This window comes from Saccostrea cucullata, unplaced genomic scaffold, assembly GCF_032062105.1.
Source record: "Saccostrea cucullata isolate Sc308-1 unplaced genomic scaffold, CSIRO_AGI_Scuc_v1 ctg3400, whole genome shotgun sequence".
NCBI lineage: Eukaryota > Metazoa > Mollusca > Bivalvia > Ostreida > Ostreidae > Saccostrea > Saccostrea cuccullata.
Window position 1 is genome coordinate 141,319 of NW_026920403.1, and position 26,773 is coordinate 168,091.

At 34.4% G+C, this 26,773-nt stretch overlaps 3 protein-coding genes across 6 annotated transcripts in view; 2 read left to right on the plus strand and 1 right to left on the minus strand.

Annotated features, from left to right (window-relative positions):
• The window catches only part of LOC134248555 (cytochrome b5-like), a 27,034-nt gene extending 13,952 nt beyond the window's left edge, over positions 1-13,082 (minus strand). Inside the window, exon 1 of the mRNA XM_062730973.1 lies at positions 13,079-13,082. The gene's annotated coding sequence lies outside the window, so the exon portion shown is untranslated. The remainder of the gene's footprint in view (positions 1-13,078) is intronic.
• LOC134248536 (AP-1 complex subunit gamma-1-like) lies at positions 1,525-14,157 on the plus strand. 4 transcript variants are annotated; one of them, XM_062730950.1, is made up of 22 exons: positions 1,544-1,635; positions 1,759-1,946; positions 3,609-3,819; positions 3,960-4,084; positions 4,301-4,442; positions 4,739-4,912; positions 5,236-5,331; positions 6,612-6,692; positions 6,987-7,085; positions 7,302-7,357; positions 7,534-7,647; positions 7,887-8,027; positions 8,652-8,706; positions 8,874-9,086; positions 9,410-9,537; positions 9,676-9,780; positions 9,894-10,050; positions 10,285-10,417; positions 11,228-11,320; positions 11,453-11,613; positions 11,778-11,876; positions 12,259-14,157. In XM_062730950.1, exons 2-22 carry the CDS (start codon positions 1,939-1,941, stop codon positions 12,358-12,360), a joined length of 2,493 nt encoding a protein of 830 aa, XP_062586934.1. In that variant the 5' UTR covers positions 1,544-1,635; positions 1,759-1,938; the 3' UTR covers positions 12,361-14,157. The 4 variants fall into 4 exon arrangements, with proteins under 4 accessions (XP_062586945.1, XP_062586934.1, XP_062586925.1 ...); XM_062730961.1 differs by lacking the exon at positions 1,759-1,946 and having other exon boundaries at positions 1,525-1,635; XM_062730941.1 differs by lacking the exon at positions 1,544-1,635 and having other exon boundaries at positions 1,642-1,946.
• A 3,963-nt stretch (positions 14,158-18,120) lies between these two features.
• On the plus strand, positions 18,121-25,488 carry LOC134248564 (E3 ubiquitin-protein ligase MIB2-like). The gene is made up of 10 exons (XM_062730985.1): positions 18,121-18,333; positions 19,754-19,925; positions 20,645-20,751; positions 20,842-21,039; positions 21,249-21,391; positions 24,334-24,438; positions 24,542-24,646; positions 24,779-24,941; positions 25,081-25,238; positions 25,336-25,488. Exons 1-10 carry the CDS (start codon positions 18,132-18,134, stop codon positions 25,486-25,488), a joined length of 1,506 nt encoding a protein of 501 aa, XP_062586969.1. The 5' UTR covers positions 18,121-18,131.
• The last annotated feature ends 1,285 nt before the right edge of the window (positions 25,489-26,773 follow it).

A 26,773-nucleotide genomic window follows, 5' to 3' on the forward strand; every position in this document is an offset into this window, starting at 1 on the left:
TTCTTTGTCTTATATGGAAAAAAACTCCCAAATTCATGATTGTTTTTCTTAATTTTTCATTGGAAATGACAGTTTAAAATATGATTTTTCATCATGTTTGCCTACAAATTATGCCCTGAAACACCTTATTTGACCAAGCTAAATAAGTTATAAAGCATCATTAAAGGAATTTATTTCTTAAATTTGATAAATCTGTAGGCATCTTTCATTTAATAGATCTTGACCTTAATGGATGTATAATATATGGTAAATGTATAAGTTCAATGATAAGATTTGGATTTTTTTTTTCTTTAGAATAAGTTAATCCGTCGATTACTAGATCCATCCATTGGTATTACATGTATCTCATTAATTAATTTAAATTGACCAAAAAGAAAAAAAAGAAATGGAAACGTTTTATAAAAAGTTAGAAAAAGCGCCATTTAATTGTATTTGGCATTAAAAAGAATTACATCGAAAAAAATGTCTATGTCACATGACAGTATCACCGACCATTACTATGTGATTACCGGCCGCCAGGAGGCGGTCGGTTATATGATATGAAAGTTTTAAGTCGCCGTGCGTTTCTGCGGAGTTAGAACAATTTGAATAAAAAATATTTAACATTCATGTAATAAAATATTAAGAAAGATTTTTTAAATGTTAAACAAAAACGCACAATAATCATAAAAATAAAATTTTATAAATAATGGGTTAAATGTTTCATCCAATCCTGATTGACAAACTCCGACGTAACTGAAGTGCGGAGAAATAAGCACACATGTTGGGCATAGTCTAAAGCAAGGGCCGCGTTATATACCTGTATAAACAAATTTACTTTCTCTACTTCAACAGGATTTGTTGTATATATAATTTAAAATGACGTGTAAATATAAATATACATTGTACTTTTAATACGGAAAGTTTTCAAAAATATGACTTAATCTTAGTTCATTATCAGACAGAATATTAGAAGATTTTTCTCCAACAGACAAAGACAAAGCGCGTTTTACAATATGCCAAGCCTTTTCCCGCCACATCTCACACCAAACAAGATAGAGAAAAAAATGTAGTGGCGGATCTAGATGGAATTTGGGGGTTTCAACATCCTCTGAGCGAGCGAGGAGCCCTACATAGTTGTTACGTTTTATTTAAAGTTAAACTATCACTAGATAGATAAGTTTAAACGTTAGTTTTGATGGTTAAGTGTTAAAACTACTTAAACATCAAACTTCCGCCAGAGTTCGTTTGTACAAATGAAACTGAGTGCGGGGACGCAGAGGACTATGAGTAAGTTGCTTAAATACATTGTACATGTAGCAATATACAGGTAATATGTACTGAAGAAAACCCTGGAATGTCGCATTCAAATGTTTAATGTCATAGGGATATATATCAACAGATAAATATAAGAATTTAGTTTTTAATTGTATTATGAAATTAAAGAATAAATTAATTGGTTTGCGGCCGATTTTTGACGCTTGCGTCAATACGTTTCTTGTTTTAATATTTGTGCATTTTCAAGTTTCAAGCTAATAAAATATCCAGTTGTCTTCCCTTGCAGGAAGATGACATTCTGTGGATGACGTCAAATGCCACGGGGAATCGGACTATTTTCTTCCGGAGTAGATCATTAACATTTTCGAGCTGATCATTGTAGATTATATTTATTATTATTTAACACAGTATATATATCATTTATAGTATAGTGTTTTATCAATATACTGGTGGCATAGCTTGGTATGTTAATTTAAAAGCACTTCTTTTCTTCCGCGCTAGCTGTTGTTGGTTCGGAAGCCATATTGTTCGTATACGATGAGCATATCACCTGATGAAAAGGGAAAATTCGGCCTGTAATTGATCAAAGCATAGAGGAAAACATTGGCGGGTGCCCAGTCTCCTTCTTGATGTGTAGATTTCCAGAGGTCCAGGCATATCTAAATTTCTAAAGGAACGAAAATGATTCGGTAATATCACCTGTCCCACCTCCCACCTGTATTATTTTCATTGATCATGTTGATTGCAGAAAAGCCGGTTCAAGTGAAACTGCAAAAGTTGTCAGAATAAGAATCTTATGATAGGTGCTTTATATTTGTGTGATTAAATTAGTGCTACGTTGTAGTGTTTGCTATAATATTGTGGCTTCAACTTGGAGTACTTCAGTGTTTGAATGACATTGGGGGAGGGGTCATAGATTGATTGTAATTGATTATCTATGTTATTGATTGGTTTTCAAACTACTCATTTAACTTTTTGTAGAAAGGAAAAACAATGTCAGTTTGAGAATGAGCGGGACCAAAAAATCTGCATAACCTTTTATTCTGAATATCAGAATATACGAATAATGCTTCATACATTACAAAGGCAAAGTGATTCATGAGTGATCTATTGTGCAATATGTATGCAGAATGTTCATCAGCTAGAAGAGGTTTCCTTTTTTAATGGTGTTGCAAAATGTTGTAAACTAGAATGACATTATGACAATTTTTTTTTTTAAATGATAAACTTGATAAACAATCATCCCATTTACATGAAATACAATCTCCATACTGGCAAAATTTTGGGACAAAGGCTTCATTTTATCACACAATATGTGTATTTGTTGAGAGTAAAAAGAAATGATTATGTAAAATCAACTTAAGTATTGTCAACTCCCCTGTACATACTGATTTATATATCTATGTACAAAATTTCAACCAGGTGATATTCCCATGGTAACTTATACCTCAGAAAATTCTCTTGTAATGGAGAGGGTGCATGAAAAATAGCATCCACAGCAAGGTTTTGGCGTAATAAAATATATTCAAATATTTATGAGATATTTTGGTGATTGGGAAATTCTTGCTATTGAAATTATGCATGTGATTATAGCTGTAAACTGTAGCATATGCATGCATAGTAATAGTTTTTATGCTTTGCGACATAAGCATGGCATTTTAGGAATAGTAGGTTATGAAGTGTGAAAAGTGTGATATTAATTATGTTAATACAATAAGAGAATTAATCTTCAAGTGATCTTTTACTTTTGTTTGATATGTTTGTTTAATACATATTTTTGTCTAAAACCATAATAAATTGAAGATAATTTTGATACTGTAAAATCACATATTTTCGAGGGGTCAAATTTTCGAGGTTTGAGGGAAAAATTATTGGTTTGCAGGGATTTGATTTCGTGATTGGAAAATGTTTAGTAGTAATGCATATAAAATTTTACATTTCAAGGTGGTCATGAATTCGTGGGTCTCTCCATACCTCTAAAACAACAAAAATTACCCCCCCCCCCCCCCCCCCCCCCCCCCCGGAAAATTAGTGATTTCACAGTATAAGGTTTACCTGCATATTTCTAAAGATTTTATTGCATCTTTTCATCAATGTGCAACTGGATAAATTGGAATATTTCAGTTTGTAAACTCATCTTGCACCAGAATATGTCATGCTTTGCAAAGAGTTGCCTGTCGATTGTTTAATTTGAAATAATTCTACAGTTTACTAAATGTTTAATCCATTATTGATTAAAAAGTTTGAATTTGATGTTGATCATATATGGTTTTTAGCTCAGCCTACATTTCTGCATTAGAAAATTTAACTCATTATAAAATTTCTATTTATAAATCCTGTTATGATTACAGCTCATTGACAATGACAACTCCTAAGAGACTGAGGGATCTCATCCGAGAAATTCGCTCAGCCAGAACAGCTGCAGATGAGAGGGCAGTGGTGCAGAAGGAGTGTGCAGCCATCCGTGACTCCTTTAGGGATCAAGATAATACTTACAAATGTCGAAATTTAGCCAAGTTACTGTATATTCATATGTTGGGATATCCTGCTCATTTTGGCCAGGTAAAGCTATTGACTGTGTAGCTATTTTTTACCTTTAATTTATATGTATATGTCAAGATTTCTTAAGTTTTTTTTCGATCATTTTTAATTGTATTTTTTGAATTTGTGTATAGAATATTCAGATTCAATATTTCTTACAGCTGGAGTGTATGAAACTGATAGCCTCCCCCAAGTTTACAGATAAGAGGATAGGTTACCTGGGTGCCATGTTGTTATTGGACGAAAGACAAGATGTCCATCTGCTGGTCACCAATTCTCTGAAAAAGTAGGTCGCTCTTGTTATCTAACAAGTAGATTATTAGTGTACAATAGTTTTAAGTGGAGTAGTATTTAATTCAGTATCCACACTTTACACAACATTTCCTTATTTAATGGGTATATCGGATATTGAGGAAGTTAAATTTGATGCATGAGAAGTAAATCTGATTCTGTTTTTAATGGTTGAACAACATCTGATATGTTATAACATTGATTGTTTCAGTGACTTGAACCATCAGACCCAGTATATTCAGAGTTTAGCACTATGTACACTTGGTACAATATGTTCAGTGGAAATGAGCAGAGATTTAGCAGGGGAGATTGAAAAAATGATAAAATCTTCAAATGCCTACATCAAGAAAAAGGTCAGTCTGGCAAATTCATCAATCTGTAACAGTGTTCATTTAAATGTTTTAATTCAATCAGTGTACAATTAGATTTTGGTTCAAAACTACATTTTAATTATCGATGAATGCTGTGAATATTTTTACTTCTTCGTTTCAGATATATAATGTATGTGCGATGGATTTTTTATTTATTTATTTTTTTGACCGCAGATTGTCAAAATTCAAATAATTATTTGGGTATAATAAGAAGTTTGTTTAAAAAATTTATTTTCCAATATTTTTTCAGCTTCTTCTCACCCACTTTATATTTTCAGGCTATCCTGTGTGCCCTTTGCATCATCCGTAAAGTGCCAGACCTAATGGAGATGTATATTCCGGCTACACGTTCCCTCCTGAACGAGAAGAATCACGGAGTCCTGCTGACTGCTGTGTGTCTGATTACAGAGATGTGCGAGAAAAGCCCTGACACTCTGCATCACTTTAGAAAGGTGAGCTGAATCCAATACAAAGCACTTGAAATTTTGAGATTATACAAACTCAGTTTCCTGTGATCTTATTTATCATGGTTATCTATATTATTCCATACAGCTATAATTTACAAGCTACGTGTTAAGGAATGACTTTGATATGTTTATGTGAAGTCCACTCTTGTTGAATAAGCTTGTAGATTTTTTATAGTTCCTTTGCTTAGATTTTGGGTAAGTATTTCAAATAATGATACGCTGTGTTTAATCATTTTACATTTCTGAGAAAGGAAGCAGATTACATTGAGTATTATAGGAGGAATGTTGATGCCTTGTGTTTACTACAGGTTGTTCCTATGCTTGTACGAATCCTCAGGAATCTGATAATGGCCGGTTATTCTCCTGAACATGATGTGTTTGGTGTCAGTAATCCCTTTTTGCAGGTATAGCTCTCTATTTCTTCCTTACTGCATGAGCTGTCTTAAATTATTTTCAGGTGGTTCCAAATTTGGTCCGAGTTCTAAAGAACTTGATCATGGCCGGTTATTCCCCAGAACATGATGTATCAGGGGTTAGCGACCCGTTTCTACAGGTATAAACCCAGCGTGTTGTAGTTAATTTAATGCTTTCCGGGTTTCTGGCACAGTGATGACACCTAACCTCTGCTATTGGATTTCTCTGTGTGAATATTTTTCACTAAATTCAGCTCTTCTCCTTTCTACTCCTGCCACAGAATATTGATATTAGATAAATAGTGTGTAGGTAGAGGAAACACGGTTGATGATGATATATGGGATAAAAATTTCTTGATTATTTTGATTAATAATGGGTCACATTGAACTGCACATGTGTGAATTTTTTGCACTCAAAGTCTTGAATTTTGTGAACAGAAATTCATGCATCATAACATGTATTCTAAATTAATTTCATATTATTTTGTAAGCCATGCCTAAAAATATATATATATTATTATTTATTTAATTTTGCTTGCTTCAGTGGTTTTTAATAAAAAATTGGATATTTTTAAAATATAAAAAATAGGTGGTGTTAGGTCTAGAAAGTTGTTGCTAGTGTGCTTCAGATTATTGTATTCCCATATTCAGATGTTCATGAGTAAGATAAGTGCTAGTCGCAATTGCTGAATATAATCAGACAATACAGCTTTTCTTGACCTTCGAATCTGACTTCAGTGCCTTTTCAATGGTATCTTAACAATGTACTGGACCATAGCATGACAACACTTTTGCATGTTAAGATGACATATGTACTAACAAGTGAAAAAATTGTTTTTTCTTTTTTTAATTTTGGACTGCATGAACAACAAAGTACACTTTACTATACTGGTAGATATTTCTGTTTAAATCTTTTTCTTTTCTTTTTTATTTTGTGCATGTCTCTTACTTTAAACAGAGTTTGTTGTAGACGTTGAATGAACGTACATACATTAAATTAAACATTTTGTGTGAGTCAGTGTGACATCAATACCCGGTATATGCTATTCTTTGTTGATCGATTAGAATTGATTTAAATTGCTGTATACAAAATTCTGTTCAAGTACACATATACTTTTTAAAAAAAAGAATACAGGTATATAACATGCTTACTTGAAAAACAAACATGAATATCATTTAGATGTTTAGAAAATAGTTGCCAGTGTTTCAGACTGGTACTGATAAGAAATTAATGATGTTATTGTAATTGATTATACCTTCTTCCTGATCAGGTAAAAATTCTTCGATTGCTGCGAATTCTTGGAAAGAATGATACTGATGCTAGTGAGACTATGAATGATATTTTAGCACAGGTAGGTTCAACTTCTCTGCTCTTTAAAGGTGAGAAAAATTCTTTGTAGTTGTAATGTTTATGTATAGAAAAATTCTTTGTAGTTGTGTTGTTTATGTATAGAAAAATTCTTTGTAGTTGTGTTGTTTATGTATAGAAAAATTCTTTGTAGTTGTGTTGTTTATGTATAGAAAAATTCTTTGTAGTTGTGTTGTTTATGTATAGATTAATTTTCAAAGAAAATTCATGTTACATGTACAAAGATACCTTTGTTTAATTGTTTAAAAAATATTTTCTTTCGTTTATTTCCTCTCAGGTTGCCACCAACACAGATACTAGTAAAAATGTTGGTCATGCCATTCTGTATGAAATTGTCCTAACCATCATGGGAATCAAATCAGAGGCTGGACTGAGAGTATGTTAATATTGTTTATTATTTAAAGGAAAATAAGGTGTCAAGAAAATGTACTTGTAGTGATTCACAGTAGTTAATGTTATTGTGTAATATTCTGTCTTATAAATGCATATGTTAATGTAACAAGTAAAAATTATGTTTAAGACTTGGTCTTTAAAAAAATATTGATAGGTTATGTTTATGTGTATTCATTTCCATTTCTTACCTTTTATACAGGTTTTAGCTGTCAATATTCTTGGAAGATTTCTTCTCAATAATGATAAAAATATAAGGTAGGCTGAATTCTTTGTAATTTATGATGTGTTGTTTGATAAAACAGCAACAACAAAAAACAACAATTTATAACCCTGTAAATGACTTGGTATACAAAATAATAGTTTTCGTTTTGTTTTGTATGCCTTGATTATAAATTAAGCTTTGAAAAATTACATCCCTCCTTCTTTCAAAGATATGTGGCATTAAACACACTCCTGAGGGTTGTACATGCAGATTATAATGCAGTACAGAGACACAGAACAACCATCATGGACTGTCTGAAGGACCCTGATGTTTCTATTAGAAGGTCAGTTTTCCTTAAAAGTAAAAAGTTATTTTAACACATGAAAATAACAAAATCAATTGGAAAGAATTTCAAATAGATTATCAAGATAACTGTGATGTATTACATTTTTATATAAATTTCTTGAAACTTCTTTGGAAGTATTACTTCTGACATATAGCAATAAATTTCTGATAGCAATATGAAAAGTTAAAGTCTGTTCATAGCCTATAAATGTTATATAATTATTGTGTACATTGTAGACGTGCCATGGAACTCTCTTTTGCCCTAGTCAATGCAGGAAATATCAGAGCAATGATGAAGGAACTGTTACAGTTCCTGGAGACTTGTGACCCAGAGTTCAAAACAGACACATGTTCCAACATTGTCCAGGCGGCGGAAAAGTAAGTTGTAGCACTTTGGTAGAGGAAATTTGTATTAATACAGTAAAATTCGGTTATAGCAAAGTCCTGGGGACCTGTGAATTTAATTCGCTATATCCGTAATTCGTTATATCCGTATAACGAATTCGTTTAACCATTATAGCGAATTCGCAATATGCATGTTTTCCTTAAACTGTCACAACCAAATGTATTAGGGAATGAAATATTACAAAACATACCTTCGATAACTAAGATTTTATTACAAATTGAAATTTATATACAAATGCTAAAAGGAAATAAAATCAGTTCAATTGATCAAATATTTTGAGATCTTTGAAAGTACGTCATAAAAGATGTAAATTTCATTATATTTAACCTCAATGGGACTCAAAATCAGTTCGCTATATCCGTAAATTCGTTATATCAGAGTTCGTTATAATCGTAAAATTCACAAAGATTTGTTAAGAATTTTGCCGGGGACCCAGAAAAACTTCTCTATATCCGTGAATTCGCTATATCCGTGTTCGTACTAAACGAGTTTTACTGTAAACTCTTCAGTAAAAACATTCATAAGATTTCTTTTAATACAATTTGGAAGAAAAGGTTTACTTAGGTTCCTAATATTTGACCTTTGATGTATTTTAGATACTCACCAAACAAGAGATGGCATATTGATACTGTCATGAAACTGCTACGCTTGGTAATTTTTAATTATTTTGTAATGAAGTATCTTCAATTAATTAATTCAATTAAAAAAAAGAATAAAACAATGAGCATTGAAAATCTGTTATTAAATGTCAAAAAGTTTTGAAAATGCAATTCAAAAAAGAAGTAAAGTGTTACCATTTTAATTTTCCTGATTTGTAGGCAGGGTCGTATGTCAGGGATGACGTAGTTTCCATACTAATCCAGCTGATTGCTGAGACCTCAGAGCTTCACAATTACACTGTACAACAACTGTTTCTTATGATCAAAGACGACATTACCCAGCCACCACTTGTTCAGGTGGCCCTGTGGTGTATAGGAGAGTACGGGGAGAAACTTATCTCGGGGGTGTGTGAAGAGGATGAGGCCATTCAGGTATGATTCGGGGACTCATTAATTACTTCACTTGAAAATGAATCCATATTAACATTTAAGACTCACGATACAAAATCTGTCAGAAATTATATCAACAATCAAATTTTAATTATGAATGAAGTACATTTCAAAGTAATTATTATAGTCCTTTCCCACAAAGGAGTCAAGATTTGCATGTGATCCTCTATTCTTTGATCTTTTTTTATCTGAAAATGTACCTCATAAAGTTAAAATAAGCCCAAGGACAAATGGTAGGATAGATTTATTACAAAAAAAAAACACAAGTTTAAACAAATGATGGTCATTGGAATTGATAATTGTAGGTATCAGAAGATGAAGTAATTAATGTACTGGAGAAGGTCCTCACACATAACTACTCCACAGAGGTTAGCAGGGAGTATGCACTGACATCTTTAATGAAGCTCAGTTCCCGCTTTAGAACTTCAGCTGGGTAAGATATTGTCACCAGGGTATAATTTTACTTGGCATGAATTCTATAAACAGGTTTTCAGAACAAAGTATCCTATGTAATGATATATAAATTTTTAAAGACAATTGATTTAATATTATGTTATTTTGCTTTTTACAGGAGAATCAAGGCTGTGATAGACGGGTACGGTGGGTCCACACATGTGGAGCTGCAACAGAGATCTGTAGAGTACTCTAATATCTTTTCCAAATATGATAATCTTAGGTAAATATTATTTGTATTGCTGCATACTTCAACTGTAAGCATGATTTAAAAAAATGATACAAAAATATGAGTATAGATATGGAGTTAATATTTTGTTATTTTCTGATTTCCAGATCAGCTCTATTAGAACCTATGCCATTGATAGAAGGTAGCAGAAGCAAAAATGTTTTAGCTAATAGTGAAAGTACATCTGATTTACTTAACGAAGAAAATATTCCTAATGGGGTGGTGAACAGTGCAGAGAAAGCCAAAAATACACTTAATACAGAAGTAAGTGATCTTGTTATACTCAAAACAGTTGAAGAAATAGCTCAAATACACAACATAGAAGTGATCATATCTACTCAAAACTACTGTATCCTGTTCTTCAGTGTTTGAAATATATCATATTTTGGGTCTATCTTGTGTGCATATTAAAAAGACTGAGTTCTATAATGTCTGTATTAGGTTGGAGATTAAATCTCAAACTGGATTACACTATGAAAGAAATTGTGTTATTTTTAGAGCCAGAATATATTAGACTTACTAGATGTAGGCACTCCATCAGTAACTTCCACAAACCCAGCCCCAACACCTGCAGGTGGTGCAAATGATTTATTGGATCTTCTAGGTGGTGTAGCTTCATTATCAAATCCAGGTAAATAACAATTTGAAAAATCATATATAAAATGCTTAATAATTGCCCTTAACAGTTTTACAGAATGAGGATATTAAGGCTACATAAAATTGAAATTATGGTTCTCAGGCCGGGTGCGCATCCGTTTTCATGTAGTTGCTTTACAAATTTTATCGTATTTTTGATAAAATAAAAAGTTGGAAAAGCAGAGACCAATCCGGGAAAAAAAAATTCCACCCTAATTTTTTCGTAGTTTAGTATGAGAATATCACTTTCGGTAGCCTTTTTCAAAGAGAACAAGGCTACTTCATTTTAAAATACATTTGAAGATAATGCCTATAATGTTCAACCGTTGATAAGAAATGGATAATGCAGACCTATTTATCAGACATGGAAAGTATGGAAATTACATGTATATCCTGAACAAACAATTTTTATCATAATTGTAAAGAAAATCCGGGTATTAAACGTTTAAAATAATACACATATAAAAGTGCAATTCAGCCTCAACAGCCCCTTGTTCAGTTGATCTTTTTGCAGACAGGACAAATGCCCATCTGAATGAATATTTCAGCTTGAAGGAAGGCCCTCATGCACAGTCATCAGATGTGATGCTACAGACTTGGAGGGAAGTTGCACCTCCCTCATCTAATTTATCACCAATAAAATGATAAATAAAAAGCCTCCCGCCCGCATCTGTTGTGGAGAAAATTGGCCTGAGAACCAGAGATTTAAATTTATGTAGCCTAATGATGTTGTAATTAAACGCAAATGAAATACATGTACTTGCATGCATTCATGTTTATGTCTTTCTTTTGATGATGTTTTTAGCTCCACCTATGAAGCAGACAAGCACTCCAAATGTAATGGATGATTTAATGGGAGGAGATGGCGAACCTTTCAACCAAGTTAATGGCAATGATGGTAAATGTACTAGTAATATATGATGCTTATAAAAAAAATGAGGAAACTTGTATGATATGATATTTTTCGCTTTTGAAGAATTGTATATCGTGGTAGTTACAGATTCTTAAAATATAAACAATTTTGTCGTAGGTCCACACGGTCTTACAGCCTATGACAAGAATGGTCTTAAGGTTGAGTTGACCTGTGAGCGAGACAATGGCCAACCAAACGTAACGGTTATCAACGTCAAATCCTCCAACTCTACAGCTACTACAATGTCTGACTTTGTTTTCCAAGCTGCAGTTCCCAAGGTTTGTATTTTGGTGTCCCAAGTTTGAAAACAGCTTGATCATTTGTGTTTTTTTCTGTAAAATAAAGTCCCCAGTTTTAGAAAGTGATATGAATGAAATGTTAATGTTGATATACTAGAAAAAATATAGAAATATAAATGACAGCTTTTGAATTTTTTTCACAGTCATTCCAGCTCCAACTGCAGTCACCATCAGGGTCTACTCTGCCTCCAATGAATGATGGGGTAGTTACTCAAGTTATTAAAGTCAACAACCCACAGAAAGTAAGTTCTGTTATTTAATTAGATGGCAGACTTATCTCAATATCTGCCAGTGCATTAATGTCCAAAACCCTGGCTTGCAATGCTTTGTAATTCATGAAATAATACACAGTCAAACTTTGTAACCCTGAAATATCTGGGACCAAGATTAAATTCAGAGATATATGAGGATTTGAAACAAGGTTTAAATATATTTAAAAAAAGTGATTTGACTGCCAAATCATTGTGACATATTCCTGATATTTGAGATTCAACTGTTCTTGGTATTTCTTGAAATGTACCAGTAATACTTTGTTATGCTTTGTAATCTCTGCAATTTTATTCTTTGTATTTCATGAAATATTTCATAATTCCTTAAGTTAAATGCCTTGCAATTTTATTACAGCAACCCATTCGATTAAGGATCAAAGTGAGCTATAAACAGAATGGAAACACTGTCACAGACGTTGGTGAAGTGAATTCATTTCCATCAACATTATGGCAGTGATGTTGATTACAGTAAAATATCTACAGTAGAGAAAGGATTTTCTATTGGAAACAAGGACTCATCTTAATGTCTACACACACAGCATTCCACTAGTATATGGTGGTAAAAATGACCCAAATAAAAACTTACCCAAAGGGTATTATGTTGCAGAGGTGATTTATTCATAATAATGGCTACATTTCGATTAGAATTGTAGTCAAAAACTGAGTGCAATACTGTGTAGTGCTCTCCAAGATGAAAACTGTGATTTTTGGAGAGCCAGAGTAGGATTTCAAACTGTGTGTGGAGGATGACTCTCCTGTTCCAATGCCCCGGGCCAAGAACTCTTTCTGCGACGCTGATCTGTACCTTGGAAGAGTGAGGAGATCCTGATTATACCGTGTTATACAGTGCTGTGAGATAAAGGGAGTTAATTGTCAAAAATATTGCTATTTATTTACCAAGTTATCATTCCAATGAAATCTTGTGATTGTTATTCAATTATTATTTTTGCTATGAGTGTAACTTTGACAAGTTGTGTATGACGAGGTACATGTGCAAGTTGTGTTTTATTCAACACAAGACTGTTTAGGATTGAATGTGCTTAAAATTATTTTTGTGATATCATAGTGGAAATCTAGTGGAAGCACCCCAGGTTGCATAATTTTCTAATATAATGAAGCATTTACATGTAATTTGCTATTATTTCTTGTATCAGACAGAGGTCAGTGTTGATTTAGTGCTTGATATAAAGAAATATTTTACAAAGTAGAATGGTATGAGATTGAACAAAAGTGCTCAAAATACAATTAACTGAACTTCTAACTGTGGTGTTTAAATCATACAGAAATTGGTTCTTAAAGATCCAAATTGGCTCACCTTCCAACAATGTTCAGTAAAACTGTGCTGGATTTTTTCAGGACTGATTCTTAAATACATGTACCAAACAAATTTAACACTGGGTTTTGTAATGATGAACTGAAATTTGAAAGGTAGCAGATATAAAAATTTAAATGAAACAAAATTGATAATTATTACGTTAGAAGTTTAGAATTATGGCATGAGGCATTCCCTATTTTATAAACACAATGTGTTCTTCCATGTTCAAGCACCTGCTTCATCAGTGAAATTTTAGGTAGCCAAACCGTTGAAGATTGAATGGTTTGTCTACTGTAGGCCGACTTATACATGTACCATGAACAAACTTGTTCTGTTCATTGCCAGAGAATTCTGTTGCATTTACGAGGATGTGTATCTGAAAGAAAGTGTATTATCATGGTTATCAATTAGGAATTAAGGTTTGCATTTGAATCTGACAGTATTTAAAAAAACATGAATATAAATTTCTAGATCTCTTTGTTGGATGTAAACATGCTATTTTTTCTACATGTATTTAATTATGTATCTATTAATTGATATCAAATTCATTTATCTTTCCGTCCTATCTGACTTTGTTTAATGCATATCTGTGTCAATTTCAGCCAAGGAAACAGTACATATATTGGGTTTTAGAGGTTGAACATTCTTCTGGTTGATGGAGTCTATGAAGCCTGACTTCAGTTCATGCACATATTATGATTTGAATTTAATTTGGCAGAGGCCCTGTTAAAATAACTAAATTTCTAAACTATCTTGTGAGTGAATGCAATGTAATGATATTTTTTATCTTCTGTATTGTGTGATTGGGAATGGATTAAGAACAAGTTTTTCATGACCTTAAACCCTGCAGGCTTTTAGAATCCATCTCAGTTAACTTGATCAAGTGGTATTACTTTGTATCTGATAGTACTCTCCAAAGTAATAAATCATTTAAATTCACTTCATCATTTGTTTCTGTATTAAACAATACCCCGGTATTTGAAATGTAGTATTTATGCCCCCCTTCGAAGAAGGGAGGGCATATTGCTTTGCTGCTGTCTGTCGGTCCATTTAGTTTCCGTTCATTTTCTTCACAACCATTGCACATATTGAAAAGTTAAAGTCGTCATGTTTATCATATAACTTGGTTGTTAGGTTACCATTAACGTCTTTTTCAAGTAAAATATCCAAGTATGAAACAGATGTGTCAGACTCTGTGCTATCTTTTATTTCAAGCTCTCCTGGATATATCGTATCGACGTAGGAATGGAAATTACCATTGTTAATTGACAATACGTCGTCGATATATCTGAAGGTCGAGTTGAAGGCCACAGCAAGAGTTTTCTTCTTTTCACGCATAAGATTTTGCATAAATTCTGCTTCATATGATTACAAAAATAGGTCTGCTAATAACAGAGCGCAATTGGTTCCCATGGGAATTCTAATAGATTGTTGGAAAAACCTGGTCTCCAAAAACCACATAGATATTGTCAATCAGAAACTCAAGCATCTTCTTGATGTCAACTTCAGAGTACTAGTACTTGTGTGTACAATCAGAATCTTTTTTTAACAAAATAATTTTGCAAATGACCAGGTAAGTAAATTTACGAGTTCCATTTTTATTGAAGAAGCAGCTGTCAATGATATCAAAAAGCCTGGATTGTTGTTGATTTTGGTAAAATCTTGTGATTTCAAATTGTCCAAAAGTTCTTTGGAATTTTTTAGCATCCACACCTGATTCACACCACATCTTGAATATATAGTTGCACAGTACTCTTGAAGTTTTTCCTTCACTACTGTCAATATCTTAGTGAGGAGTAACGAAAGAGGCTTGGTTGAACATTTACTGGAACCCGCAGTGTATCTTTGTTTGTAAGGATTCTTATGAAGTTTCGGAATCCAATATACGTAAGGTAGTTCAAATTCATTTTGGCTCTGTGGAATATAAAAAATATTCAAAACTGACATATGATTTTGAAGAATTTCTTCCTTAGAAAGGGAAGTATGAGTATAAGTAGGATTACCACTTGCAGAATTAAATCCAAGTTCTTCTAGAATACACTTTATATAATGAGCCTTACAAACGAAGACAATGTTGTTACCTGCTTTGTTTGCATGTAAAGTCATCAACACCAAATTTTATGGTATATGGTGAATTAGGTAGATACCCTATTTCAATTAATATAAAGGTTAGAATGATAAGTTTTTGGTGTAAACTATCTTTTTTACAAAGGGATAAATTATCATCGAATTTGTTAAGTGTTTTAAAGAACTACAATAATCCATGGTGTAACTTTGTCAAATCTATATTGAATGAATGTGGACTTTCTTATATTTGGCATACTTGTCAACCTGTAAATGTATCATGGCTGAAGAAAATAGTGTTTAACACTCTGTATGATCAGTTTAAACAGAAGTGGTATAGTGAAATGTTTAACTCGTCTAAAGGTCTTAATTATAGAATATACAAAACTTCTTTTTGTCTAGAAAAGTATTTAGTATCTCTGCCTTTTAAGTACTGGAAAATATTTTGTAAGTTTAGAACTTGTAATAATAAATTACCAATAGAAGTTGGAAGATGGCATAATGTACCAAGAGAAAACCGAATTTGTAAATTGTGTTCCAAAAATGAAATTGGTGATGAATTTCATTACTTATTTAATTGTAATGATTCACTTATTTTGAATTCAAGGTTATTATTATTATCAAAATATTACTATTCACATCCAAATGTGTATAAGTTTGATCAACTTTTTAATACAAAAAATACAGTTAAATTGACAAAACTGTGTAAATTTATAAAAATTATTTTTGAGAGAGTTGGCTCTCCTGGTTAGCTCATTGTTAGTTTTGTTACTTTGTACTTTTTTCTTTTTCATGCATGCACATATGTTTAACTATACTTGTAATCTTTCTCAACACTGTACTTATGTCAGTTCATGAGAATAAATTCATTGTCATTGTCATTGCAGGGACCAGTACGTAATGGTCATGTAATCTATCTAATTCTTTTTTCACTTCTGGTTTATTGAACACAGAAGGATAAATGGTTTCCATATTGCCCCTCAATCTTTTAATACGTGACTTAAACATGGATCTGATACACTTAATCCATTCTGACAAGGTGTCAACGTCTTCTTTTCATGTCTGGCCCATCGTCGAGAAGATTTTTAAGATTTTTCCTATACATTCCTATGTAAAACTTTGATCGTCAATTGTAGCCCCACCCTACCCCCTGGGCTTATGATTTGTACAAACTTTACATATTCCTATGTAAAATTTTGAGAAGATTTTAAAGATTTTTCCAATTTTGAGTCGATTTTTAAGATTTTTCCTATATATTCCTATGTAAAACTTTGATCGTCAATTGTAGCCCCACCCTACCCCCTGGGGTTATGATTTGTACAAACTTGAATTAACACTACCTGAGGATTACATCACATGAGTTTCATCTTTCCTGGCCCAGTGGTTTGAGAAGAAGATTTTTCAAGATTTTTCTATGTATTCGTATGTTAAATTTTGATTGGCCATTGTAGCCCCCACCCTACCCCCGGAGGTCATGATTTGAACAATTCTTTATCTACACTACCTGAAGATGATATCACATGAGTTTCTCTTTTCCTGCCTCAGTGGTTCTGGAGAAGAAGATTTTTTTAAAAGTTGTCATTAATTTTTCACAAATTCATCATTATCTCCCCTTGGAAGAGGGCATGCCCCTTCATTTGAACAAATTTGAATCTCCTTCACCTAAGGATACTTTGTGGCAAGTTTGGTAGAAAATGGTCCAGTGGTTCTTGGAAGAAGATGAAAATGTGAAAAGTTGACAACGAAGACAGATTTGATTAGAAAAGCTCACTTGAGCCTTCGGCCCAGATGAGCTAGAAAATACCATCAACACTTGCATATGGAGTTTATGTCTTATGATGATTCGAAACGCAAGACTATGTTCTATTACGTACAATTTCTTAACAAGGCAAGCTCTTGACTGAGTTGATGTCGCAAGGATATCAACAGTCCCCAATATTTCGCAAATGGTTGATACAAGTCATGTTAGCAAATACATACTATTTTAATGTAAGGTCAAATGTTATGTGGCATTATGAAACCAATATTTTCACACTGAATTGTCTAGACGGATCATTGTTCCATTTGCCTGATCGATCAAGACAAGGAGCACACGGCGGGTGTGACCGGTTGACAGGGAATGCTTACTTCTTTATGGCAATTCATCCCACCTCTGACATTTTTAGACGTCCATGTATGCCCTGCTCCCAATTTCCAATGTTTATGGACTGTTATGTCTGTTATCCATATTTCATTAAAACAGCATTATTCTTAGATATTTGTTGATGAACTAGTAATTGAAGCATTTGACATGCAATTTCGGGTATCTTTATTTATCGCCATTATCAAAATAAACACGTTTTGGAAGACGAACAAAATTATCGTCAACCGGAATAAAGAAGCCTGGTCGTGGGTAGATTTTAATCTACGTTTAAAGTTAATCATTGATCGAGATCGATCGAACGAATACGCTCTGATAAGTTGGGTATATCTGAAATTTTTTACTTCCTAAAAGATTATCGCAAAACGAAACTAAACTCTGCTACAAAATTAGAAGGTATGATTTTTTTTTTAATTTCCCTGCAGTTTATAACAGAGTAAGATTTCAGCATGACAAAAACCTAGCTATATTTTCTCAAGCCTTTGCTGTATCTATTTAGAAGAATCTGGATAGAGAGAGAGAGAGAGAAAAGAAACCTTTGTACTTCTGCTCAAGAATTGGAAATTTTCCAGTTCATTTAAAAACATGTAACATCAACATACTAAGTAAATGATATAAACTCCTTCAATAAAGTTTTTGGTGAGGTATTTTGTTGTTCATTCAGGGCTTTTTCTTATTTTTTTGGTTCTTAAAGACCCTCATCTGGTTGATGGCGGGACTCCGTGTAGTGCGGGGACCGGACTGGACTCAGGGGGACGGGGATGGAGGGGAGGGGCATTTAGGGACGGTGGTGAGCGTCAGTGAGAGGGAGGCTGTCGTGAATGTGGTCTGGGACATCGGGAATGTTACTACCTGTCGGATCGGAAAAGACAAGAAATATGACCTGAGAGTGTTCGATAATGCTTCCATAGGTTAGTATTTTAGTTCTACATGTATTGTTTTTCATTTTCTTTTTTTAAATGCATTTGCTTGGTTTTTAGCTCTACTGGTCAGAGACCAGAAGAGCTTATGCGATAGTAATGCGTCCGGCGTCCGTCCGTCCGTCTGTCTGTCTGTCTGTCTGTCCGTCTGTCTGTAAACAATTTTTCAAAACGCTACTCCTCCTACAATTTTAGTCTGATTTCAATATAACTTGGCACACAAGTAGACTACACTAAGATACATAGAATAGTGCATGGGTTTTTAATTTCGATGAACGGTGTTGCCATGGTTACTAAAAATAGAATTTTCTGTGAAATTCCTTTAAAACGCTACTCCTTCCACAGTTTTGGTCTGATTTCAATATAACTTGGCACACAAGTAGACTACACTAAGATACATAGAATAGTGCATCGGTTTTTGATTTTGACGAACGGTGTTGCCATGGTTACTAAAAATAGAATTTTCTGTGAAATTCCTTTAAAACACTACTCCTTCCACAGTTTTGGTCTGATTTCAATATAACTTGGCACACTAGTAGACTACACTAAGATACATAGAATAGTGCATCGGTTTTTGATTTCGATGAACGGTGTTGCCATGGTTACTAAAGATAGAATTTTCTGTGAAATTCCTTTAAAACGCTACTCCTTCTACAGTTTTGGTCTGATTTCAATATAACTTGGCACACTAGTAGACTACACTAAGATACATAGAATAGTGCATCGGTTTTTGATTTCGATGAACGGTGTTGCCATGGTTACTATAAATAGAATTTTCTGTGAAATTCCTTAAAAACGCTACTCCTTCTACAGTTTTGGTCTGATTTCAATATAACTTGGCACACAAGTAGACTACACTAAGATACATAGAATAGTGCATCGGTTTTTGATTTCGATGAACGATGTTGCCATGGTTTCTAAAAATAGAATTTTCTGTGAAATTCCTTAAAAACGCTACTTCTTCTACAGTTTTGGCCTGATTTCAATATAACTTGGCACACAAGTAGACTACACTAAGATACATAGAATAGTGTATCGGTTTTTAATTTCGATGAACGATGTTGCCATGGTTACTAAAAATAGAATTTTCTGTGAAATTCTTTAAAAACGCTACTCCTTCTACAGTTTTGGTCTGATTTCAGTATAACTTGGCACACAAGTAGACTACCCTAAGATACATAGAATAGTGCATCGGTTTCTGATTTCGATGAACGGTGTTACCATGGTTACTAAAAATAGAATTTTCTGTGAAATTCCTTAAAAACGCTACTCCTTCTACAGTTCTAGTTTGATTTCAAAATAAGTTGGCACACAAGTAGACTACACAAAGATACATAAAATAGTGCAATGGTTTTTGATAAGTACATACCAGTAGAGCTACAGTCTCGACAGAGACTTCTGGTTTTTTTAGGAATTGTTTTTAAAAACAAGACATGTTCTGAATGTCAGTGGGAAACTTTCTATGGAATGTGCTGGGAGTGCAAAATCTGCAAAGACACCAACCTCTGTACCATTTGTTACTTCAGAGGCAAACACGACATGGAGCATGGGTTTGTCAGATATACTGTGCCAAATGCAGAAGGGTTAGTGTTTTACAAAACAAAGTGGACCTATACTCCTGCTAAAATTAGATCTGATGTGGAAGAGAATCGTTAATGAATTTACACATTGTTTCGTTCAAAGTGTTCTCTAATAATTTCATTTTCTAAATGGCCATATTTTCTGTCAGATTTTGAGTTAGATACTGTACACAGATTTTTTCTTTCTCAAAATCCTTGATGGTGTGGTTAGCAGTTTTTTCCGTTCCATAATATTCTAGCCTACAAAATACAAATGGCTTGCCATATTTGCAAACTTCTCAGAGTGGTAGGTTTGTTTTGGAAGTTCCGTCTCCTTTAGCCATTGTATTGGTTGACAACCACTGATTTGGGAGATGGGGATTTGGGAAATAAAAAAAAGATCTGGACTTGAACATGTTGAGAATAAATAAGTTGACCTCAGATGGCTTGAAAATATTCTAACCTTGACTTAACCCCACCCCATCCCCCCGCACACACACACACATACACACACCATCACTAGAACAACCACGAACTTGGATATTTTTACCATTTCTATATTTGCTTTTTTTGGGGGGTGTCATTTTTTCCAATGAAGCTGAAAATACAAAAATCTGTCCTCTTGACTGGCATCAAAATAAATAATCCGACCCGAAAAAATAATAGGCACCCCCCTCTCAGAATCAAAGGGTCGTCCTCTAAGTACCTTTAAAACGGCATTTAAAGAAAAGATATTTCTTTAGAGTCGAAGTCCAAAAACGCTTCTCAAGTCTGGCCATGAGGTCATTTGGAATGTATCCTGGAGCCAAAGTCACCAGGGGAATAGATTGGGAGTACGGAGACCAAGACGGTACGACTTACAATTAATATAAAAATCCAAACATTCCATATCCATTCAAAGCATTGGATTACAGCAACATATGCGATATTCTTGTTTAAGGTGGAAGTGGGGCGGTGGGGACTGTACGGGACATTCGCAGTTTCAAAAAGGATATGTCTCACCGTAACGCTGTTGGAGTCATTTGGCCTTCAGGAAAAGGGTTTGCTTATCGCATTGGATTCAAGGGGAAAGTTGATCTTGCCTGCAAAGAAGTGGCGAGAGGATTTGAATATTATCGTGAACACCTTCCACTGCTAGGCAAGTAGTCAGGCAGTTATTCTTAAAATAAAACCATTCACAAAATTTATCCAATTCGGTATACGAAGATGACGCAATGTGGTGCGCTATCTTGGTATATCCCTTAGATACTGTGTGGTGAAGTCGAGATAGGTGCCAGCATTTTGCATAACTTTAATGCTATTCAATGGTATTTATAGATACGATGGTGATTTTTTTAAATATTTCAGATCTCGATTTGATTAAGAATCAGGTTTCTACTCAGTCAACCCTTGGTGTAAAAATTGGAGACCAAGTCTGCATCACCCTTTCTAAAACAGAATTAAAGGAAGCACAGAAAAATTTCGGGGGTTTTCATGACGAGATGGAAAGTGTGAGTTAATAGCGATGTTCAATATATCATTGTATCATGGCTGCGGTGTTTTTCCTTTGAAGTCAAGTGTACAATAACTGGAGATACACCGATGGGCGGAGCCAGCAAAAACTGTGCCGTGTAAATAAATTATTGAACACCTAGGCGATTTCATCATTTTAAATTACATGTATTCTGAATCTGAATTACAGAATGAATGGGCTTTGTAATATACAAAGGCAAAATTTCTGCAAGTGAAATAAAAGTCTTTCACATAAATTACAGTTCGTATATATCCCAAACTACTAAATGATTTTACGGAACTCTTCAAATACAAGTATTCAATCCACAGCAACGAGAAATCAAATTCTTGACAATCATGAATTCCACACAGAAATATATTAAAATATCCCACCTATTGTAATATAGAGCTTAAGCTGTACTGCATCCAAAGATGAAGAGTAATTGACCCTCACACAGCGTTTTCGTGAATAACTCTCGAATATATCAAATAATCAACGGGTATCTTTTTTTTCTTGATTTTCGAATAACACTTGAATTTACCTTCTTCGTCTTCGAATTTTTCTTTTTTGATATCCAAAGGTTTTCATTAACATCCAGGGGCGGATCCAGCAATTTTTGAAAGGGGGGAGGCTCCAGGTCGGTGCCCCCAGCACTCAGAATCACACCTCGACCACTTTAAATTTAAAAGAAAGGGGGCCTCCAAAAACAGTTGACAAGGAAAAAACCTTTTGCACCACACTCTAAAATCCTTGGGGGAGGGGTGCTGGGATGCTGCAATCCGACGTCCTTTTTCATGAACACACGCACGTAAAATGTGTTTATTAAAAATACTGACAGGAAGGAGAGATTATCCATGCGGTCACCTGACAAAAACTACATTTTCTATTGGTGTAATTAAAAATCATGCATGAAAATCTGTGACATGACGTTTGATTGGCCATGATACAAGAAAGTTATTGAATATTTATTATGGTGTATCCTGAGTTATTTGGACGAAGGGCGGAGACTCGTGCTTCGCACTCGTCACCGCCCCTCGTCCAAATAACTCGGGATACACCATAATAAATATACAATAACTATTACTTAAATTCATAAAAAAATCAATTCTTTTATCAAAGGTTATGCATCTAATTGAAAAAAACAAGGTATGGTGTAGTAAGGGTAATGAAAGTAATGTAACAATTGATGAAGGGAATCCGGATTTTGCCTTTTGCTTAAAGATTCATAATAACTCACCTGAGCCACTTCTCTTCATAGCTGTCTACGTATCGTCCATGTACCTGTCTTACTGTCTCTTAGCATTTGTTTACATATACTGTATAGGTATACGAGATTTGGGTCAAGGTGCGACAAAAATCGGGATTCATGTTCTTTTTGTCCCGCGCTTTCGCGAAAGCGAGGGGACATTAAATCTCATTCGTCTGCCCGTCCGTCACAAAAACTTTAACCTTTCCCATAACTTTTGATTAAGTGGAGCTATGTCTTCCATATTTCACATGTGTATTCCTTGTGACAAGACCTTTCTTTGGGTACCACCAAATTTGACGTTTTGAACTTGACCTTGGAGTTTGACCCACTTTTACACAAACAAATCCGAACTTTTACTTTGGCCACAACTTTTGAATGGTAGATATACTAGGACTTTCATATTTCACGTGTATTTTTTGTTGCAAGACCTTTTATTGAACACCAATAACCTTGACGTATTGACCTTGACCTTGGAGATTTCTGTACCTGTGAAAAAACTTTAACCTTGGCCATAACTTTTGAACGGTAAGAGATAGGGCTTTCATACTTCACTATGTAATTAATGTGAGAAGACCTTTCATTGGATACAAAGAACTTTGACCTTTTGACCTTGACCTTGGAGGTTGACCTACTTTAAAAAACATACTTTGATCATAATTTTTGAAGGGTTAGGGCTAGTGCTTTCATACTGCATATATTTATTTCTTGTGAAAAGATCTTTCATTGGATATCAAAAACTTTGACCCTTTGACCTTGGCCTTGGAGTTTGACCTACATTTTAAAAACTTTAACCTTGGCCATAACTTTTGAACGATATATTGTAGGACTTTTATATTTCACATATGCATTCTTTGTGGCAAGACTTTTCATTGGATACCAACAACGTTGACCTGTTGACCTTGACCTTGGAGATTTCCGTACTTGTGGAAAAAACTTTAACCTTGACCATAACTTTTGAATGGTAAGGACTTGGGCTTTCATACTTCAGATATGTAATCCTTGTGCAAAGACCTTTCATTAGATACCATGAATTTTGACTCTTTGACCTTGGAGTTTAACCTACTTTTAAAAACAAACCTTGATCATATCTTTTAAAGGGTTAGGGCTAAGGCTTTCATGTTTCAAATATGTAATCCTTGTGACAGGGCCTTTCATTGGATATCATGAATGACCTTGACCTTCGGGTAATAATATATTTAATTTGCATTAAAGAAAAGTTTAATCTTCGCTATGTTGCCATACGGGTCATCAGTGTTTCACAAAAACATCTTGTTCCTTATACATGTATTGAGAAGAGATATGGCTTTCATATTTGACATGTGCATTACCTGTGACAATATATTTCCAAGCATGCTATGATTTGTGACCCCTTGTCCTTCACGATTGACCTTATTTTAAAAAAAAATCAACTTCAGTGATAATTTATAAATGACATATGATAGGGCGTTCATATTTGAGACAATGTGTCATAAAAATGACATCTCACCCACAAAGGCACCGAAAGCGGGGGACCACAATTCTTTGAATTTGCTTGTTATTTCAAAAGTACATGTATTTATGCAAGGAATTGTAATAAAATCTCGAAAATGATTCAATCTCTAGACCATATCACTCTAGTAAAATCTTTTCAAGAATTCCAGCTTAATGGATTTTCATCTCAAACATCTTTTTAAATATACCGGTACTTCTAGGCCATAGGGAAACGTGGAATAATAGATGGTTTCACAGACAACGGGGGCATTGTCGTCAAATTCCAGGACAACAGATGGGTCTTCAACCCAAAGGCTCTAAGCAAAGTACGTACATATAGAACAAACGTATACATGCGTATTACTTTAATAACCACTGGTATTAGAAGAAATGATATATATTGTAGTGGTTCGCATTACTCTTTGGCAGGTTTGGAGGGTGGCCGCGGGGGAGACTGTCCGTGTAAAAAATGATCAACAAAAAGTTGAAGCCCTTCAGAAAGGCCACGGAGAGTGGAATCCAAATATGTCCAAGGTATATTAATGAAAAGAAAATATGAATTTTTAAAAATCGATTAATTATCAGATAAATGATGATAATAGATTGAAATTTGATGTAATTAATTATAAGTACATTGTATTTTGATAATTACCACATTTAACCCAGGTTTTGGGCAAAGTGGGTAAGATAGCCCGAATCACTCCTAAGAATGACGTGGTGGTGTCCTTTGGGAGGAAACACTGGGTATTTAACGTGGCCTGCTTGACCCCGTGCCCCGGGGCTCAGGTCGACGAGATGGAGGAAGAGGAGAATCTCACTTTATCCGTTGGTTTGTAAAAATTCCCTTGTTAAGGAAACTATTACCACCTTTTAATTTTAAGTTATATTTCAACATTGGTTGAAAAAAATGAATAAATTATATATTAATGCTTAAAATGAATGATATACTAGAGTATATCGTATTTCAGCAACTGCTGGTTTAGCGAATGGATTGGGGTTATTACTAGAGCAACTGCGAATACTACAAGCCCAGAAAAGCAGACTGTCCCCTGAACAGTTTCTCAGAATGGCGGCTGATGGAGACGATAAAATGGTGTCACAAATGGTCAAAGGGGAACCAAACCTGGTAAGCACTTTGTTCTCACCCGAAATAAAAATCTGGTGAGTTTTTGCTTTTGAATTTGTTATCTTTTCTTTAATTTTCCCCATCTTTATAAAACCAGTGTAATATGCAAATAAAAGGAACAACGGCGTTGATTGCTGCATCATTTGAAGGACATGATGGCGTTGTTAAGATTTTGATTGCCAGTGGAGCAAAAGTGGACCAAACGGACCAAAACGGAAATACGGCATTACTGGCCTCTGTTTCTGCGTAAGTATGAAGATGAAAGGGATGTTAATGCTGACATACGGGAACAAAATGTGTTGAGACAAACCCAAGTACGTGTTTGCTTTAAAACTGAACTGTAATTTTCTGTGGCCTAAAAATGTTTGAGTCCGTACCCCATTGCAAAGACCAGGCTGAAGCTAGCAGCCAATAACAGCAGCCACTAAGCCCGTAGAAGCTAGCAGCCAATAAGGAAATTCATCAAAGAACTGAGAGTACTGAGAGGCAGTACTGTTTTTAATACTTTATTTTAGATAATTAAGGGTTAATGATTGGATAATTAATGCGAAAATTAATTATATAATAAATCAGACACTCAGAGGGAGTAAGGCTCACCTGAAAAAAATGTTCTTTTTTTGAAACTGAAAAAAAAATAGAAATAAATTACCCAATCATCTTAGTCCACTTCATCAAACAAGCACTAAGACAGTCATGTTTAACTACTTCAAGAAGAATGCCTTTTCAACTCTTTCAGGGACCTCAAGAATATGACAGGGCCAATAAGCTAACCTGAAAATTGGTTACTCTATCGATTGTAAACTGAAAAATTACACAAGTGTAAACTACGTTGAAGTATGTTTCGAACATTATAATCCGGGCAACTTTAAGGGTCTATAAGACTATTAATAACCGTTATCAGTAATAAGTGGTGGTGGTGCCACCAAGTGGTATTATACCCATGATTTATAAAGTGCCCACCATATCGTAACTAGGGCAAGGTAGAAGGGCCCCAGGACTTTTGTTTCCTGCTATAAGAACGGCTTTGTAGTGGTACCACCAGGTGGTGCCAAGTGCGTAGAGTATATTTCAAGCAATCAATTGTCATCATTTATTGACCACTTGAACAAACTATCACTGGGGATGGATTAAGGGCCTTAGGAAGTATCCCTTGTCAACCTTTCAAAGGGTCCCAGGGACCACAAAGGGCTAGTAGGCAAACCTGGACGTTGGCTTTTACATTATATCCCGAAAAAAACCCATTAGAAAACAGCTATTCTTTGAAGTGTCAATCAATGATTATTGGGGCAAGGTAGAGGGCTTTTACGGATATCATTTCCCACTTTCAAAATGGGGCTGTAGTGGTACCACCAAGTGGTGCCAAGTGGCTGGGGCATATTTCAAGCATTCATTTGCCATGTATTATTGTGCACCTGGACAAACTATCACTGGAATGGGTTCACGATCTTAGGGGGTATCCTTTGACAGAGTTCTGTAGAGGCCCAGGGTCTGGAAAGGGCCAGCAAGCTTACCTGAACTTTGCTGTTTTTTTTTAT